Consider the following 18,952-nt stretch of genomic DNA (forward strand, 5'->3'; position numbering starts at 1 on the left):
GCTGATTTGCTTTGTCCTCAAGATAGTTTTCTCCTGCAGTTCTAAAGGCTAGTTCTGAAGGTCTGATTGATGTGTTATAAATTTACTTTAGGATTTTTGAGGTCTTGATCTAATTCCTTTGATGTTTAAAACTGTCAACTCACTTCACTTTGGCCATTTGAGAGATTAGGATTGCCTTATTTCACAATCCCATGGGGTTATATTTGGAGTCAGCATACGCTGTGTCTTGTTAGACTCTAGAAAACACCTGGGCTTTGTTTATTTGCTTGGCATAATCCCTAGTGAAGACAAGAGAGCAGTACTCCTCAGCACAGGGCAAGAAAGCTGGGAGTTGCATATCACCAGCCTGGACTACAATGTTGGTCTCTTCTGTGTCTCAGGCATGGGGAGAATGCAGTTATCTAAAGCCTGTCCTGTGATGTTTTATGGCTCTTTTGGGCTACCTCAGTAGACCCTTTGCTCAGCTTCTGTGTCCAGAAGGATAGGGCAGGTTTTCAACATTTTCCCCACTTCAGTAAGTACTCTCCAAGAGTAGCCTCCTGGAGGGTAAAGGGAAATAATCTTTATTTCCTAAATATTTCAAGTTCTTGACCTCTACATTCCTGTTCACAGTTCCTCCCAAGGGGAAGCCATGGGACCCTTTTGCAGTCAGGACCTTTGACCACCCGATTATTGCTCAATGAACAGTTGATGGGCAGAATTTTTAAAGTATGAATAGCTTGCAGGCTGAGTATAGTTAAACTCCCTAAATTTTGTAGCTTTCTTCCCTCTAATCCTATGAACTGACATCTAAATTCTCTTTTCAAAAGGGCAAGAACAAATCATCCCCATCCATAGTCCTAACCATAAGTTTGTTTGGAAAGATATGTACATTGAATACAATTAGAGCATATTGTCTTCATAACTTTAAAAGCCAATACTTTAATGCTCACCTTTAACCTCTATCTTAGACAGAGGGGATAGATTAAAAAATAAAAGTGCTATTTTTCTTTTCAACATGTGCTTAGATGTGCGAGTATCTCCTTTAATAATTTTTAAATTAAAACACTCACATATTTCATTTGCATAGCATAATGGACTGAATGTTTGTCTCCACGAAATTCATATGTTGAAACTCTAATCCCAGTGTGATGGTATGTGGAGGTGTGGTCTTTGGGAGGTGATTAGGTCATGAGGGCAGAGCCCTCATGAATGGGATTAGTGCCCTTATAAGAAAAAGCCAGAGAGTTAGCTAGCTACTTTCTGTGATATGAGGACACAGCAAGAAGACAGACTTCTGCAACTGAGAAGAGGGCCCTCATCAGAACCCGACCATACTGGCCACCTGAGCTCAGACTTTCAGCCTCCAGAACTGTAGGAAATAAGTTTCTGTTGTTGATAAGCCACCCAGTTTATGGTATTTTGTTATAGCAGCCCAAGCTGACTAAAACGCACACTCAACTTTGTCTTTCATTGCCAGCTTTGTTTTATTCAAAGGAGGACACACTGCGGACTCCCAGAAGGAAGCACCCAAAATTAAGGCCATTTGGGTGTGCTAGATTAGAATGGCTCATCTCATTTCCATACCTGGTGGCTGAGAGGACAAAAAGAAACTCCTTGAGAAAAGAAAATTCTCTCTGTGATGTCATAATGTCTAGTGGCTGCAAACCTTGAAATCACGAAATTACTCAGAGCCTGTAATTTAAAGTTTATTTCATATCTATTGTTAAATTACACAAAAAATCAGTGAATGGTTTGTAAAGCTACACCACTGGAAAGATGTTTACAGTCAAAATCATGGGATTTACATGATGGTGACCAAAATGTATATTTATAACGTCCCCTATATACAATAAATCAGTATAGACAGAGAAGATGCACTTAATCTCTGCAAACCATGCACACCACAGCAATAACACAAAATATTTTTTCTGTAACAAGCTTTTCCACTGGCTCGGGCTTCAACCTGCTTTCCAGCAGTACCTATCAGTTTTAAGAGCAAACAATATCAATCAAAACAAAACAAAATTGAAATACCACAGTGATCTACAGAATCATTAGTTTAAAAACACAGAGTACACAAAATAGTTTCACTCTAAAACAGTTTGACTTCAAGATGTTTTGGATTTTGAAAATTTTTTTCCTTTCAGTTCTCCAGTTCTCAGATCCCCAGGACTGCGATACTGTCGGACAAAACAAAATTTAGATCTACTGATACAAGTGCAGAGTCAAGAACATTTATTTTTTAACCAAGTACTCAGCTTCTTGTCCAGCTTGTGGCCTTATTATTACAGATGAAACTAGATCATGCAAATGAGCAGATTGTACAAGATGTGACTTTATGGTCACACTTCTAAGCATGTCCCTCGTGAAAACATAAATGCCACTTCCAGTTGCCTTTTTGACTGACAGCCAGGGGCTTAGCATAAGTCCTTACGAAAGGATAGCAAAACCCGTAAAACGGAAACTGCCCAGAATCAGGATGCCTGCTTGCACGGTGGGTTACATCCTTCTTTGTGCCCTGCGCAAGTCGCAGTTGATACCCTAAAAGTATTTCTGCACAGACTTCCAATACCAAATCACTTTCTTCAATCCATATGCTTCTGATGTTTAACCTCAATGCAGAACACTCCTGCCTTTTGTTTTCTCAAAACAAAACCTGGTACACGGTTCACCCAAAGTATGGAGGTAAAGCTTTTGGTGTTACTGAATAATGCTGACTATCCTAGTGCTTCTTCTACCCTTGTTTTTTCTCTTGTAATTGTCTATACTCTGTCAACACGGAAAAGAACTAATGGGCTAGAAAATAGCCAGCCCAACTGGAAACATTACAATAAAAATGCACAAAAAGTAAATAACAATTCATTCACATTCAGGTTTAATTCTATCTGATCAAGAATAATAACTTGAGCAATATTTTAAGACACATTATCCTGTTCAAGAGTTTCTTGATAAGGACCTCACTACACAAACATTGATAAGACAATTCTACAGAAAGAAAGTCCCGACTTTAATTCAGGATTATATTATCACAATGAATTCAGCAACACACCATTTAGATGATGAAGAAAGATTCTAAAACGGGTTAGTCTGGAATGAGCACAACTCGGAGAAGCTTTAAAATGAATGAGAAGCAGTGCCAAAAAGAGTCCAGAATTGTTGAAATTACAGTGCCCAGAAATCATCTGGAAATTAGATCTTTGCATTGGTACTCCATTTGGAAAAAGTGTTTTATTTAATATGAGATACACACTGTTTAAAACCTTTAAATAGTAGAAGGCAGAAAAAGTTTAAAATTTTAAACATCTCTGAAATAACAAGATATGAGTCCCGTTCTACTCGAAAGCCAATATTTTTACATAAAACTACCCACGTTTGGGAGAGAAGTTTTTCATTTTCTACAGTTTGGTAAACTCTACCATCAGTTCTTATTCTTTTAAAATAGATTCCTTGTTAAAATCAGAAGAAAATGAACAGTTTCGTGTTTAATTTTAGTTTCTTTTGTGTTATATTCATGCTTACCCCTGGAAAAAAATGTTTGCTTCCAAGACCGGGTTTCAACAGTGTATCATGAATAATGTAAAGTCCATTTCTTAGCTATAAGTTAAACGGCCACATTTTATGTTTTCATTTTGTCTCTATGACTAATTTAAGAACTTCTGAAAATATCTAAACAGCAATTTCTGATGAGTCTGGTTTGCCTTTTGGATTTTATAAATTCCCCACGAACAAAAAAGAAAAAAAAGACAATTTAATTACATATTGAAATTTGTTTTACCCACGCACAGTAGAACACTGAATTGAAAGGCAACTGTAAAGGCAACATCTTAACTTTTGTAACTTCCAAACTTAAGGAAGCAGGATGTGTTTGGACACTCTCATGTTTGAAGACTTGCCCTATTTTGACTGGCGCTTTGGGAGAAGTGTGCAAAAGCCTTTGGGAGCCATTTAGCGCCATTTCTCTACACTGCCTATGTAGTCATGGGTGCCATTGCTGGTGTTGCCATCGCTCTGCTCTTGGCCAGGGCTCTGCTTCTGGCTTTCCCGATTCTCCTTTGGGCTCGGATTCTGGCCCGAGCTCTGAGTCAGATTCTGAATCAGATTCTGAGTCACATTCTGATTGGCATTTAGGTTTGGGGTCTGACTCGGATTCTGACTCGGATTCTGGCTCTGGCCCTGACTCTGGCTCTGGAAATGGGTCTGAAGGAACCTTCCCTTCAGAAATTTGCGTTGTTCCTGACGCTTCCGCCTAGCTTCCTGATGCTCTTTCTGCCTCATAAACTGATACCTTTGCAAAAAGAGATCCTTTGCATAGCTGTACAATTCCATATCCAGAAAATTCAGTCCCTCAATACGCTTTTGGATTTCCTCATTGATCTCTACGCTAGAGGCCCTAGTGGTGTTATATTGGGTAAACGGCGAAATAAAGTTCATGTTGAAGGTTTTCTCAAACAGATACTGGGTCTTCCGCTGAAACTCGGTGAGGCCGAAGAACGCCATGTGCTTCAGATTCGATTTGGCGCTTTCCAGGAGGACCTTGTTCCTCTGCTTTTCGGGCATGACCGACAGGTTGTAGCAGCCGACGAGGGTCAGGTCAGAAAGCATGCGCACCTGGCGGTTGTTGGCTAGGTTATAGGGACAGTCCATGAACTCTTTCAGGGGGCAGCCAGACCAGTCGTCTCCAGTGTAGCAGCTGGGCAGCTCTTCGGAGGTTGGGGGCCTTCCATCGCAGACGTGTAGGGACGCTTTCCATGTCGCCCCTCTCTGGACATGCCTCCACTCACTCAGGTACCGGGACACTGGGTCACGGAGGATGGTGATGTAGTGGAAGTTCCTATGGACAAAGCACAAAGGCCAACAGTCAGGGATTCGGGTGACATAAGTGGAGTCCGGGAGGTGCATGGCATATGTGATGTTCACTGGTCAGGAAGGAAGGCAAAAGGGAAATGATGGCGATCTGGTGGCAGTTGTCCTGTGAACTGTGCTATCGTCCCCTCTCTGAGTCCCACTAGCCTGTCCAGAGAGCTCATTTTTCACCCAATTCGCTGGTACTGCAGCTAAAGCACTACATCCGCGGAAACTCCCCTCCCCTCCCCTCCTTTCCCTGCTTTTCTCTCTCTCCAACCAATGACAAAGTCCTCCCAATGACCTCATTTATTTCATACTCCCCACCCCCAAACCCCCATTAACTGATCGTGAAACGGAGACTCAGTGGAAACACGTGATTTCACTGAAGTGATACGAGGTTGACAAGTGAGCTCAAGTTCTAATCTTTCTTACTAAATACACAAAAGCATTTTTCTAATATCTAGCCTAATCGGGATATCTTATTAAAGAACAAAACCTCATTGAAAGAGTGTGTGATATGATGCTTTTGATTCTGGCTGTTGTCATAACATCAGGGCTCCTACGTGATGGCAGTGGAATGTGGAGATACGCAGCGCAGCCGGGGGGCCTCCAGAAATGGACATTGTGGTTAGTCACTGACTGAAATAGACATGGTAGCTGCCAATGGCACATATATAAGCTACTACCTTGGTTTCAGCCTTTGCTCACGTGCTAATATTCCCAGCAGAGGCAAGTTAACTCTATCAGCTCCAAAATGCCCCTTTTCTTTACCCACAGAAAGGACACCCTGATGTCAGCATGTGTGGAGGCTTTGCTGTGTGGCTGTCTTCAATTTAAAGCTGCAAACTGACCAAGTTCTTTGCTCAAATAGCAGACTAGGAAACATCGAAACCACACACCCACACACACCCATACATAGCAGGTGCACGCACACACGTGCACACCCACCCTCACCCCCCGCACACACACACCCCAGAAGCATCCCAGCTTATAATGTGATCGGGGAAAAGCAACTCAGCAGTTGTGCTTTCATAATAAATGAGCTTCCACTCAGGTTCAGTGGATAAAGGACGAGGTCGTGGATGAGCTGGCCTATCGTGGAAGGAAGACAAAAATAAACGCTGAATATTAACATTTAGTTTCTGAAAAGAAACCTGGGGAATGGCTTGCAGCTTCTCTGAAGTTTATTCATTCCCATCTGAGGGATGGTGGTTCTCTGAGTCTGGTGGCTGATATCCTCTGAGCAGACTCTCCTCCTAAGTCTTGGGCTTTGAGCAACGAAGGCACCTTGGGATCTATATCCCGTGTGCCTGTTCTGTGCGTGGTGTTTCCTCTGGCGTGACCTTCCTTCTTTAACTGAAAAATTCTAGGCATCCTTCGAGTTCCAGTCCAAGTACTATCTCTCCTCTGAGAAAATGTATCCCACCCCTTGCTGCCAGCCGTCACCTCTTCCTCAGTGTCACTTCCACACTTGAACCTTTGTGAAAACACTTTTGATACTGAATTGCAGTCAGTTGTTTGTATTTCTGCTTAAACTAGGTTTTCCAGGGCAGGGGCTTTAGGCATTCTTCTCCAACTCTCATCTCGTCCATTTCAGCTTTGTACCAGGCACAAAGCAGAATCTCCGTAACTCCCTTAATTACTTCTTTAATGAACTATCTCGGGAAGAGGGGGGAAAGAGTTTGGAACTGGGAAGGCCATGCGTCATTATATTAAAAACTCTGGCGAATCTAAGTGTCTGGCAAAAATTATAGAAAATTTTAAAAATCACCTTCTATGATTTTCTGGCATAAACAAGCATGGGGCACAGGAGAAGCATTGGGGAGTGAGGCTGGAGAGGGGGCCAAGGTGACCTTCACCTCTCTCAGTGCTTTTCCTGGGACCTGACTTTGCTGGTGCCACTCAAATTCATCTCTGTAGAGACCCACTGCTAACGAGTAGCAGCTTTTGTTCCCCAGTAGCCTCCTTGACCAACAAAGGTGACTGCTGTTCCCATGGGCTCTGCCCTTCCACTCCTAGCTTTGGTATTCATTCATTCATTCCTTCAGTACGGATTTATCAAGCCTTTATGCTAGGCCTGAGGCCATAGCTTTGTGGCAATTAGTCTGCTTATTTGGAAAAAAAAAAGAAATTTATGAAGTGCAGTGACACATTTGGATTAGTCTTTCAACCAGCTTTTCCAGGCATGCATCATAAATGGGTGCTTTAACCCCCATGATGGAGTCACCTTCATGCTCAGCTGACAGTCCTCTGTTCTACTGCTTTAAGCCTACAGTGACATCTTATGGTAAATTCTAGAGTGCACCCCTGTGCAAGCCTGCGGCTCTCCTACCTAAAATCTCTCCCTTGTCCTTCAGAGATCGCAACCAGCAGGGTTAGTGTCTGGACCAAAGCACCATTCCCATGTGGAGAGAGAGAGAGGCAGCGCAGGAAGGCAGAGGCAGACATTCACAGACGCTCTCATGTTATGGATGCGCGACTCCTCCCAGATGAAGGTCTCCGAGTGCCGTTATGAGAGGAGAGCCGTCCAAGGTGCGCAGCCTCGGTCTCCACACTGTAGGGATTATCACAGCAGCAGAGAAATTAGAGGCGTCTACACGCGTGCACGCACACGTGCTAGTGATGAGAGCTGCCCTCCACTCAGATGCCAATAGCTCTGGAGAGTCAGTGATTGCCAGCAGCCCCCTTCTTCCAGGGAAAATAGGCCCGGGGTGCCAGACTGCCTCAACTGGAAACACTTGATGCTGCTTGGAAAAAGTTCCCCTGGATGGAAAGGAAGATCCGCTGAAGGGTGGGTCTCCAAGACTGTCCAGTGGCCTCCCAAATGGCATAGTGTATTGGAGGTGAGAAGGCAGGTGAGAATAACCCCTGGAAGGTTTTGTTGGGCAAAGGATCGAGGCTGCTCATTATTCTGAGTGAAGAGCTGTCAGGGAAATGTCAGAGAAGCCGTCTCCCCACCCAGAGCAACTGAGGATATGAAAGCCCAAGCCAATGGCACAGTGAGTGGAGAGGCAACTAGGCACAGAAACATGGGTGGCACTCTTCCAGCGCTCAGTTCTGTTCAAGCACCTGTGTGCCTGGCACTGAGAGAGGTCCTGGGGATGCCTAGAGGGCTAAGACTCGGGGCCCCTAGCGGAGCATTCCGTTCTAATGTGCTATTAATGACTGGAGCAGGGACAAGGCACAAAGAAAGCACCTTGCAGTGATGCTCAGCCTAGTCTAATGATAGAGGAAGAGTTTCTGTAGCTTTATTTTGAAAAACAAGGAAGAATTAGATGAGGCAAAAAGCAGAATGGAGTATGAGGCAGAAAGGTCAGCATGAGCAAAGGTACAGAGGCATAAACTAGCCTACTGTGTGTGGAGGAAGGGCACAGGAAACATCTTACTGGGAATTACGAGCCAGTGGCCGGAATGGAGGATGGAGAGGTAATTACGGACCAGGTCGTGGAAGGCCTCAGATGCCACATTAAAGAAGTTAGATTTCTGGGAATTCCCTGGTGGTCCGGTGGTTAGGACTCCACGCTTTCACTGCCGAGGGCCTGGGTTCAATCCCTGGTCAGGGAACTAAGATCCCGCAAGCCACGTGGCATGGCCAAAAAGGAAAAAGAAAAGAATTAGACTTCTGAAGGCAACAGGGAGGCCTTTTTAAAGGGTTTTAGGCAAGGGAGTAACATGATGAGGTCTGCGTTTTAGAAAGATCACTGTATATGGTGTGTGGAATTGGGGAAATGAGTTGAGGTTACTATAGAAAACAAGACAGAAGAAGAGGGAGCAAACTAGAGAGATTTAGGAGGTCAAAGTAACAAGACTTAGTGACAAAATGAATATGGGGAGAGAGAGAAGGAGGGGTAAGGAGGCCTCCCAGGTCTCTGGCTGAATGGACAAATAGAGCCTCAGACAGGGATCTGGGCTTCAGATGTGGAGTTGTCAGCAAAACGTGATAGTTTCAGACCTTGAGGACTTACTTAGGATCGGTTTTTAATTCCACAAGTGTGGCTTCAGGTATTTGAAGACAGCATTCCAGTACCCCGAGGTTTCTTTTCTTCATGCTAAATATGGTTTTCAACTGTTCTCTCAACTGCTTCAGGTCCCCTCACTATCCTTTTGCTTGCCTCTGAATATATTCCGCTTTATTGGAACATGCCCTCTAGGCACAGACTGACAAGGAACAAGTAGGGACAGTCTATCTCCCCCCTCATTCTTGACACCATTTCTCTTCACGTGGCCTCATATCACATCAGCCTTTCTGGCAGACGCGCCACAGCACTGACACACTGTCAACGACCTTCTTGCATTCTTTTACACACAGGCCATTTGGAAACCCAATCTCCTTTGTCCAGAACCGATGCAGTTTGTTTGTGGCCCTGTTTAACTTCTTCTTGGTAGAGGAAGTCTAAGCCTGTCAAAACGCATCTGGGGGCTTCCCTGGTGGCGCAGTGGTTGAGAGTCCGCCTGCCGATGCAGGGGACACGGGTTCGTGCCCCGGTCCAGGAAGATCCCACATGCCGCGAAGCGGCTGGGCCCGTGAGCCATGGCCGCTGAGCCTGCGCGTCCGGAGCCTGCGCTCCGCAACAGGAGAGGCCACAACAGTGAGAGGCCCGCGTACCGCAAAAAACAAAACAACAAAAAAACCCACATCTGGATTCTGATCATATCGCCCAATATCTTCACCATATCTTCTTATTTTCTTCTGGCAATGCCTGGATCCAGGCATTGATTAAAACAGAACAAGATGCAGGTGAGAGCAGATCTTTGGTAGCTGCTGGAAATCTCCCTTCGAGTTGCCATAAACCCGAAGGGTGCTGCTGAATGGTCTGATTTAATTTTAAACGAGTGAGCCAAGCTCAGCCACAGAAAAATCACACTCAGCCTGTTTCAGTTAGTAGTGATTGGACAGGAATATCTTGTGACCAACCATGTCATTTCATTAAGATGACCGGGTGTCACAGCTTTACAGTCATGACTCCCCCTCAGTTACCCGAGTTGACCCCCTCAGTTACCCAAGTCGATTTAAAGACCATTGTTTGGTGCCTTTGTATGCCCATGGTTTCTCGACAGGCAGGACACAGTGAAAGGTTTGCCACCCTCTACAAGTCTAGGCCAACTTTTATGTGTCATTGGTAAGCAATTGTGGAAAAACAGCAAAGAAGAAAGAGCTGTCCAAGCAAGAAACCTGGAGGCCGTCTTTGACTTCTCTATCTCGCTTACCTCCAACGTCTGAATTTTCCCTAAGTCCTGCTGATTCTAGTTCTTAAGAGCTCACAAATCCATCCTTTTACCACTGCCTGGAGTTAGGCACTCATCACGTCTCTACTCAATCACTGCATCAGCGTCCTGGCCACCTCCTTGTCTCCAGCCTCACATCCATTCCACACCCCCATATGGCACGCATCTGACCTACCACTCCCTAGTTAAGACCTCTTAATGGCTCCCTATCAATTATGACATGAGGTTCAAGCTCTTCCACATGCCAGACACAGCCCTGTGGGACCTGGCAACAACATTTCTTTCTCTCCAGCCTTATCTCTATCAAGCTCCCTCTACACAAGTCTTTCCCAACCATGAGTAATTTTGCATCGCCCCCTCCACTTCCCTTCCCTGACTCTAGGACCTTTGGAAATATCTGGAGACATTTTGGTTGTCACAACTGGGGGTCAGGTGCTACTGGCATCTAGTGGGTTGAGTCTAGGGATGCTGCTAAACAGCCTACAATGCAGACTATTGACTAATTATCAGTAGTGCCAAGGTTGAGAAACCCTGCTCTATACTCTACATTCCAAGTATGCAAATGTAATCTTAATATTCCAAATTGGTCCCAGGCAAAGATCCTACAGGCCCTTTTCCTTTGTATATGGAGTGCCTACTCTTTGGAAGGGCTTCGATCTGTCCTTTGTACGTTACCTGGAAACCTCCAAGACTCAACTCTCCAAAGATTGCCTCTTCCGCTTTCCCTGACCTTCCTGGGCAGAGTTAACTGCCCTGGTATTCCTCTGTTCCAGCTGTGCTGGTATTCTCCTATTGTAGCATTTATCACCATGGGCTGTGATAGTCTAGTGATTTGTCGGCTTCACCCATTGGACTATGAGCTCTGGAAGGGTAGGGACTGAGTAGCATTTATCAACATGAGCTCCTCTGGGCCTGGCACAATGTTTGACATAAAATAAGTGATTAATAAAAGATTGTTGAATGAATGGCTGTAGCAGAAGCAGCAGAGCGTACCATGAGCTAATGGGAAAATGCCTATCATTTTCTTTGATAAGGAGAAACCACTAGATGTCAGTATTAAATAACAGATATACCATTTTACACCTGTGCTGGAACATTTTAAGGAGCTTTAGCTATGAAGGAGATCTAGTTATATTTAGCAGTTGTCCCTGACTTTCTGTGTAGTAGCCCAATGTTAAAGAAGGCTGGGAGGTTTAAGGATATTAAGAGTAAGTGAATGGATAAAAACAAGAACCATACAGTTTTCATTTTCATTGAAAGAGATTATTCTGAAATAAGTACCTGAGTTCTAAGTCACAGAATCCGAGACTTGGCAGAGCAAGAAGAAACCTTTGAGGTGGCAAATTATCTAAATCAAAGTCTTCACTTTACAGGTGAAGAAATCAAGGCCCTGAGAGGCAAAGATTTGCCTACAAGTCACAAATTGCAAGTAGCTCTTGGGAATCAACCTAACTGCAAGGAATATTCCTGGGCTGAAGGCCTGTATTTTTAGTAGCTCCTGTCTTTGTGTCGGTTAATTACCTAGGATGGCACAATAAACCGTGCCTGGAAGAGCCCACTAACCCTCAAGAAGGGGAAGCATCTGACTGCAGAGAGCAGGCATTTCCTTACACCAACGGCATAGCCGGGAGCTGGGAGCCTTCGTGCCTGGCACTTACACATTAACTCCCAACAATACTGTGAATCAGATATTATCATTCCCATTTTGAGGATGAAGAAGCTGAGACTAACAGATATGATTTGACCCAGTGTCACAAGTTAAAGTAGGGATGCTCAGACATGAACCAGTTTCTCTTTGACTCTAGAACCTGGATTCTTCCCATCTTACTGCTGGGACACAAACCCAGGATTTCTGCTCCTATGAACAAGCTAAGGAAGTGGTTCTCAAATTGTGGCCCCAGAATCAAGCAGCATCATCAGTATCACTTCATAAATTGTTAGAAATTCACATTCTTGGGTCTACCCACTGAAGCAGAAACTCAGGGGCTGGAGCCTAGCGATCTGTTTTAACAAGCCCTCTGGGAAATTCTGATGGACGTGTGCTTGAGTATGAGAACCACGGTCCTAGGCATGTGGCTTCAGATATCAAAAGTCCCTCAGAGATCCCAGGAGTGCCCAGAGTATGGACAAGTGACCCCAAGAGGAAAAAGCATGACAAAACAAGTCTAAGGATGCGCATTGCTGTCCAGGGAAAGCCCAGGGACCTTGGCCTGAGCAAAGTTATGAGGATTATGCTGTAAACATTTACTTTCCTTTAAGGCCACTGGTTCACAAAAGGCCACAATCAGGTTTTTCCTGCACCACTCAAAGTGGAAATAAATATTAACGTCATTTTTTTTTTTTTTTTTTTAGCGTTACGCGGGCCTCTCACTGTTGTGGCCTCTCCCATTGCGGAGCACAGGCTCCGGACGCACAGGCTCAGCGGCCATGGCTCACGGGCCCAGCCGCTCCGCGGCATGTGGGATCTTCCCGGACCGGGGCACGAACCCGTGTCCCCTGCATCGGCAGGCGGACTCTCAACCACTGTGCCACCAGGGAAGCCCTTAACGTCATTTTTTTATGGAAGAAGACCAGCAAAACTGTACAAGTTAAGGTCATAGGAGTGATCAATAAAAAGTTAATTTAAGAAAGGAAACAAATTCTTAGCCCAAATCAGTAGGACTGAACATTTTGGTATACCTGTAGCTTAGTTTTGTGTTTTATTTTTTTTTATTTTTATTTTTTTATTTTTTTTGCGGTACGCAGGCCTCTCACTGCTGTGGCCTCTCCCGTTGCGGAGCACAGGCTCCGGATGCGCAGGCTCAGCGGCCATGGCTCACGGGCCCAGCCGCATGTGGGATCTTCCCGGACACGAACCCGTGTCCCCTGCATCGGCAGGCGGACTCTCAACCACTGCGCCACCAGGGAAGCCCTGTGTTTTATTTTTAAAGTTCAGCCTTTGCACATCTTATTCTTGGAGTAATGATGAGTGGTACAGAAATAAGAACTGTGGTTGGTGGTCCTAAGCAGACTTGGGAGGGGGGCTGTACATAACGTTGGGTCATTAATGCCGAAGGTCTGGTCTCCTTCCTTGGTTAGTGATGTCTAAACCAACTGCACGGGTCCTCCCATTGCATGTAAACAACTCGGTCAAAGCAAGGAGGATGGCTTGCAGATCAAACAACATTAATATATGAACACAGATGAAACCAAAGTATAGTTAAATGATTCAAAGGCAAATATGCCTCTGATGCGATTGGATCCCCCAAGCCCTGGGGGTACCATTTTAACTGTTTTTCTTGTGTGACTCATATACCAGCAGTCCCCAAAGAGGAGTCCCATAAATGCTGTGATCAGCAGTGGCAGCAGCCTCATAAAAGAAGTGTGGAACTTGGGACTTCCCTGGTGGCGCAGTGGTTAAGAATCCACCTGCCAGTGCAGGGGACAAGGGTTCGAGCCCTGGTCCGAAGATCCCACATGCCGCAGAGCAACCAAGCCCGTGCGCCACAACTACTGAGCCCGTGTGCCACAACTACTGAAGCCCGTGCACCTAGAGCCCATGCTCCTCAACAAAAGAAGCCACGGCAATGAGAAGCCCGCGCACCTCAATGAAGAGTAGCCCCCGCTCGCCACAGCTAGAGAAAGCCCGCACGCAGCAACGAAGACCCAACGCAGCCAAAACAAATTAATTAATTAATTTTAAAAAGAACAGTGAATTCTCATGGCCTTTAAAAAACTTTTTTAAAAAAGAAGTGTGGGACTTGAAGAGGGGACAACTTTGAAGTGGGTGGATGCTCATTTAGATGTGTTGTCTTTGGTACATTTGTCAAAACAGTCTTGTGGCTTAGTAGTCATGTTCCGTCTAGCGAGAAGAGTGAGCCCTTACAGTCACATAAAGTGCGTTACTTACGATCACTTGATTGTCTTCACAACACTAGGAAGACCTAAATGATCTGGATGCTGAATTTCTCTCTTTTTCTCCTTCAGGCTGATGCTCACAACTAGGCCAGGCTCTCCTGGGCAACCCAGGAGAGGTGGGGAAAAGGACCAATCCTTGGGAGCCCACTGATCTATAAGACAGCCATGACTTTCACTGGCTCTTTGAATGGGTTGACTTAGAGTCCTTAGTGGTACACAGGCATTCCAGGAAAAGCATCTACTGGACATAAAACCAACTCGGAAAAGGCTGAAGTTCTCACACTCCCCAAATAAGCCATCCAGTTCTCCTTGCAGGGAGTTTTCTGCTATTCTTCACACCTCACCCAAGGGAGCAGTTCTGTGTATGTAAACTGACACCTTAATCAATGCCTTAATTAATTGTTTCCCCCCCCCTCTGGTTAACTGAAGGTTAGCCTGTGTGTATTGTGAGGGAACATTCAACGAAGCACAAATGGGATTTCCTTAAACAGAAGGATGTTTTTCTATGCCATTCTTCTTTTCTTTCTTTTACAAGGCAGGAAAATGATGGTTTCTTATTTGGTGAAAGGGAAGAAAAGAAGATTTCTTATGCCTGTAAATTCAAACCCAACGTGGAACTCTTCACACAATAAGTCCTGGTGATATTTACTTCTTTTTAAAGGAAATCTAGCTCTCCTCCTTCCCAAAGCCCAGTAGGCTCCAAAGTACATAAATCTAAGGACTTTTGCAAACAGTGAGAAAGCTGAGATTTTTAACAAGATGTGAAATTCCAAGCTTTATGACCTGTAAGTTACCAGACTTCACCCAGAGTCCATGCAACTGCTTGGCAGCATGAAAAGTTTTGTAGCTTACACTGCCCCCTGAAATTTTTTGCATTCTAAAATTACTCTGTGAGTCTCGGGTCATTAATACTCAGTGTGGTTCTGAGGTGGAAAGAACTTTTAGAGAAAAACCCTTTCAGTGTGAAGGGGTACGATCTATCTATGTCCCATGGAGACCAGTTCTGCCACTGATTAACAGACTCAGGCTTCCTGCCTTCTCCCTCCCCACATGGTATTTCTCAGCTTCCAGAGTGTTTCCATGTGGCATCCCCCTGGCAAACTGTCATCCCCTGAGGGTTGGCATCTGGGGCAGCCAGGGAGAGGGGTTGGTTTTCTTCCTCCCTCCAAAAGAGCGGGCAGAGGTGAAAAGGGGTAAACTTCACCCCCCAGGGGACAGGAGGAAGTCGGGACAAATGTCTAAATGCCTCCCCTGGGACCACCATGGCTGATGCCTTGCTATTTGGATAAGCATCCTTGGTATCTCTTGTCGTGGGTGTCAGTGAAGATAAAATGGGTGATATATATAAAGTTCTTGGAACCGAGCTTGGAAGCCAGCACTGCACAAATGTTAGTCACCATTGTTGTCATTGTTATAACTGTTGTTGCTGTACAGATTGGGGTATTCAGCTAAAAGATGTTATTCAGTCCTCCTAAAATCACAAAGCTGGCTAATGACTGTCTGTCAGGTCCGTGTGACTCCTGAGCCCAGACTCCTGCCCTCCGCCCTGGCTGATGGTGCCCTATTTGGTCTTTGGCCAGGTGTATCTGAGCCTGCAGCTGGTGTGCTCTCTCTGGGTTGTACATCCCCACTTGGACATGGGCACTGAGCACAGCCTAAGGAGCTACAGGCCAAGGGCACAACTGGCCTGGCCAGAGCAGGAAGTTTCAGGAGGAGGGCGGTTGGATATGCCAGGATGTGAAAGGAGGGGCTGGGTCCGTGGTTTCTGCGAGCCCCTCAGAGCGATGGGACGTGAGCACGGCAGAGCTGGGGGCCCCCGCTACCCATCGCACAGATGAGGAAACCAGAGAGCTGGCTCCCCTGCCATCTCCAGATTGTGAGAAATCTGGAGCCCCTCGGGATCCTTGCTTTAGGGACTTCCCCAAAGACAGGGACTCAAGTAACAGGCCTTTTGCAGATGGTAGGCCGTCAACAAATAGCGTTTAAGGTCATTCTGAGCCGGCACCTCGGGTGTGCTTTGGAGAAATCGTTAGAGGAGAACTGGTGGGGATAAATGCCTGCTCTCAGCATCGTGCTATTTTCCAGAGCAGCACAAGGGAAAAGTTTCCCCCTCGATGAAGGCTGCCCTTCTCGTGTCCTGGGTTGATGTTAATGAGCTCTAATATTGTTGTAAGGTGCTGAGAGAGACGAAGCGCAAACCCTGGCTTTTGTGGGGAAAACAGACCTCGTTTACCATTTAAACTGTGAAGACCGGGAGCCATTCAGAACTTCCAGGGCTGGCAGGGTCGTGCCTCCTTTCCCCTGGGAGAGCTTTTTTTTTCTGCAGGTATTCAGGCTGCAAGAGTCACAATTACTGGATAACGCGGCTGTGCTGTATGTGTGTGGAAATGAGCATTATATACAGCACCAGGCACAGCCTGGTTTCCTCACAATGATAACACTGGAAACGGAAAACGAACTCACTAATTCCCCATCCGACCTCTCTACCTCAAAAAAGGATCCCATGTCACGCTGGAGTGAGTACAGGAAGGGGCACCAAAGACAGAAAGATTGTGCTGGAGCAGAAAGAATGATTTTGAGTAAATAAGAGACTGGATAACTGTGTTTCCCCTCTAAGGCAAAAGAGGACCTTCTCTGGAAGCAGTGGTGCCCTCCTCAGCCACTGCCCAGTCACAGGCTGCTTCTCCAGTTTACAACTGAGTATCGCACTGGAATGACCCGAGTCCTGGGGAAAAGATATTTTTGTACCTGTCCAAAATGTGCCAGAGTGGGAAAACTTACAGTGTGTGAAAACAGACAGTGACAGATGTTGTGAAATAGAAGTCCTGGTTCCATTTTGGTTGGTGAAAGCACAGACAGCCCACAATTTTTGACAGAGTAGAAACTCTATTTATTTATTTAGGCCTCGCCACATGGCTTGCGGGATCTTAGTTCCCCGACCAGGAATTGAACCCGGTCCACGGCAGTGAATGCGCGGAGTCCTAACCACTGGACCGCCAAGGAATTCCCTAGAAACTCTTTTGAGATGGCACTTTCCAAGCAGCATCTTGGGCCAGATGGAGCCCTATTTTTCTGAGAAGGGGTGGGGCCATCTTCTAGTCACAGTGGGGAGCTGCTCTCCAGATGGGGGAGAACCAGGTTCTGTGTGCGTAAACCGGCCCACCTGGTGAAAGTGAACCCCTCATGACGGGCACTGATGGCAGCACCCACAGGTGAAGGCCACAGACCCATATTTCGCACAGAATAGCAGGGCCGGCAAGCCCCTCGGAGGTCATTTGGTCCAATCATTTTACAAACGAGAACAGCAGAGCCCAGAGATAAAAGATAGGGGCTTGCCTGGGGTCACATGAACCGTCTGTGGCAGAGCCGTGATCCGAAACCAAGTCACTGACTCCTTCCTCAAGTTTCAAAGATCATGCTCCAGGTGACTGACAAACAGGAACCAGCTTCAGGAAAAGGCAGCCCCTCTGTTTGGTTAGAAGCTCACTTATTCTCCACTGCAAGATTTGAAAGCCATAAAGAAGGACTAAAAGTCAATGCTCATATGGTAGTTCTATTTGTAGCTTTTTAAGGAACCTCCATACTGTTCTCCACAGTGGCTGTACCAATTCACATTCCCACCAGCAGTGCAAGAGTGTTCCCTTTTCTCCACACCCTCTCCAGCATTTATTGTTTCTAGATTTTTTGATGATGGCCAGATAGCTAGTGGTAAGCCGCATAGCACAGGGAGATCAGCTAGGTGCTTTGTGACCGCCTGGAGGGGTGGGATAGGGAGGGTGGGAGGGAGGGAGACGCAAAAGGGAAGAGATATGGGAACATATGTATATGTATAACTGATTCACTTTGTTATAAAGCAGAAACTAACACACCATTGTAAAGCAATTATACTCTAATAAAGTTGTAAAAAAAAAAGTCAATGCTCAGACTAAGAGATGTCTGACTCTGATTTTCTAATCGAAGGCAAATGCTTGAGGGTGCAACACCCTCGGAATCTTCCATTAATCATTGACTCTGAAGACATGTCAGTGGGGAGTCAGATTCATTTACATGCTGCAGGAACCACCGACAGAGCTTTCTCCCGGGGCTTGGCTTTTCTCCCTGGAATCAAGGTTAATTCTCAGACATAGTGACCCACAAGAAGTTGGATTGAAGGCCCCAGATGATTACTCTAAATGACATCCCCCTTCCCACAATGGTTTTTCAGAAAGGTCATCTGAAAAAAATCCACTGATATCCTGGGACAAGGAAGGAAGGAGGGGAGGAGAGAGGAGGGCAGGGAAGGAAGGAAAAAGGGAAGGCTGGTCAACAACAATCAGAAGTTTCACGTGAAATGATGGATGACTCACTGCTCTTATATCTTTCGTTCCTCACACAGGACAAAATATAGAACTACCATTTTACAGATGAAGTTTGAAATTCAAACAAAGGAAGTGACTTGCCCAAGGATACACAACTCATCAGCAATAGGTCTAGGACCATAACCCAAGTCCCCTAACTACCAATTCTCTGTTTTCCCTACCATTCCCTGTTGCACATTAAGCCCCCAATGGCTGTCTGAACAGTCTATTTCTCTTGTTTTGTCTTTCCAACCAGGCTGTACATTCCTTAAAGGTCAAGACTACTTGGGGGAATTCCGTGGTGGTCCAGTGGTTAGAACTTGGTGCTTTCACTGCTGTGGCAGGGGTTCAATCCCTGGTCAGGGAACTAAGATCCCACAAGCCAAGCGGTGTGGGGGAAAAAAAAAAGATGGTAATCAAATAGTATGTACAGCATTATTTTAAAACAAAAAAGACTCCTTGGCATGTCTCCCGTCTCTCAGCACTGGGCCTAGCACCTTATGGGAATGCAGACTGGTGGGCCAGTTAATGGAACATTTACCATGAAGCCTTGGAATTGGCCAGGATATTCTTTTTTGTCTTCTTCCACCTCTCTGTGCATCAGCTCCTCCTCTCAGATTATTCACCACTAAACAGAGCTCAAGGGCATTATTCCCCAAGCCACA

At 45.6% G+C, this 18,952-nt stretch overlaps 1 protein-coding gene across 1 annotated transcript in view; it reads right to left on the bottom strand.

The window, feature by feature from the left end:
* Nucleotides 1-1,680: 1,680 nt before the first annotated feature.
* The window catches only part of HS6ST2 (heparan sulfate 6-O-sulfotransferase 2), a 289,976-nt gene continuing 272,704 nt past the window's right edge, over nucleotides 1,681-18,952 (bottom strand). Inside the window, exon 3 of the mRNA XM_032620657.1 lies at nucleotides 1,681-4,813. Within this exon, the coding sequence (XP_032476548.1) occupies nucleotides 3,928-4,813 (886 nt within the window). The 3' untranslated portion in view covers nucleotides 1,681-3,927. The remainder of the gene's footprint in view (nucleotides 4,814-18,952) is intronic.

This window comes from Phocoena sinus, chromosome X, assembly GCF_008692025.1.
Source record: "Phocoena sinus isolate mPhoSin1 chromosome X, mPhoSin1.pri, whole genome shotgun sequence".
NCBI lineage: Eukaryota > Metazoa > Chordata > Mammalia > Artiodactyla > Phocoenidae > Phocoena > Phocoena sinus.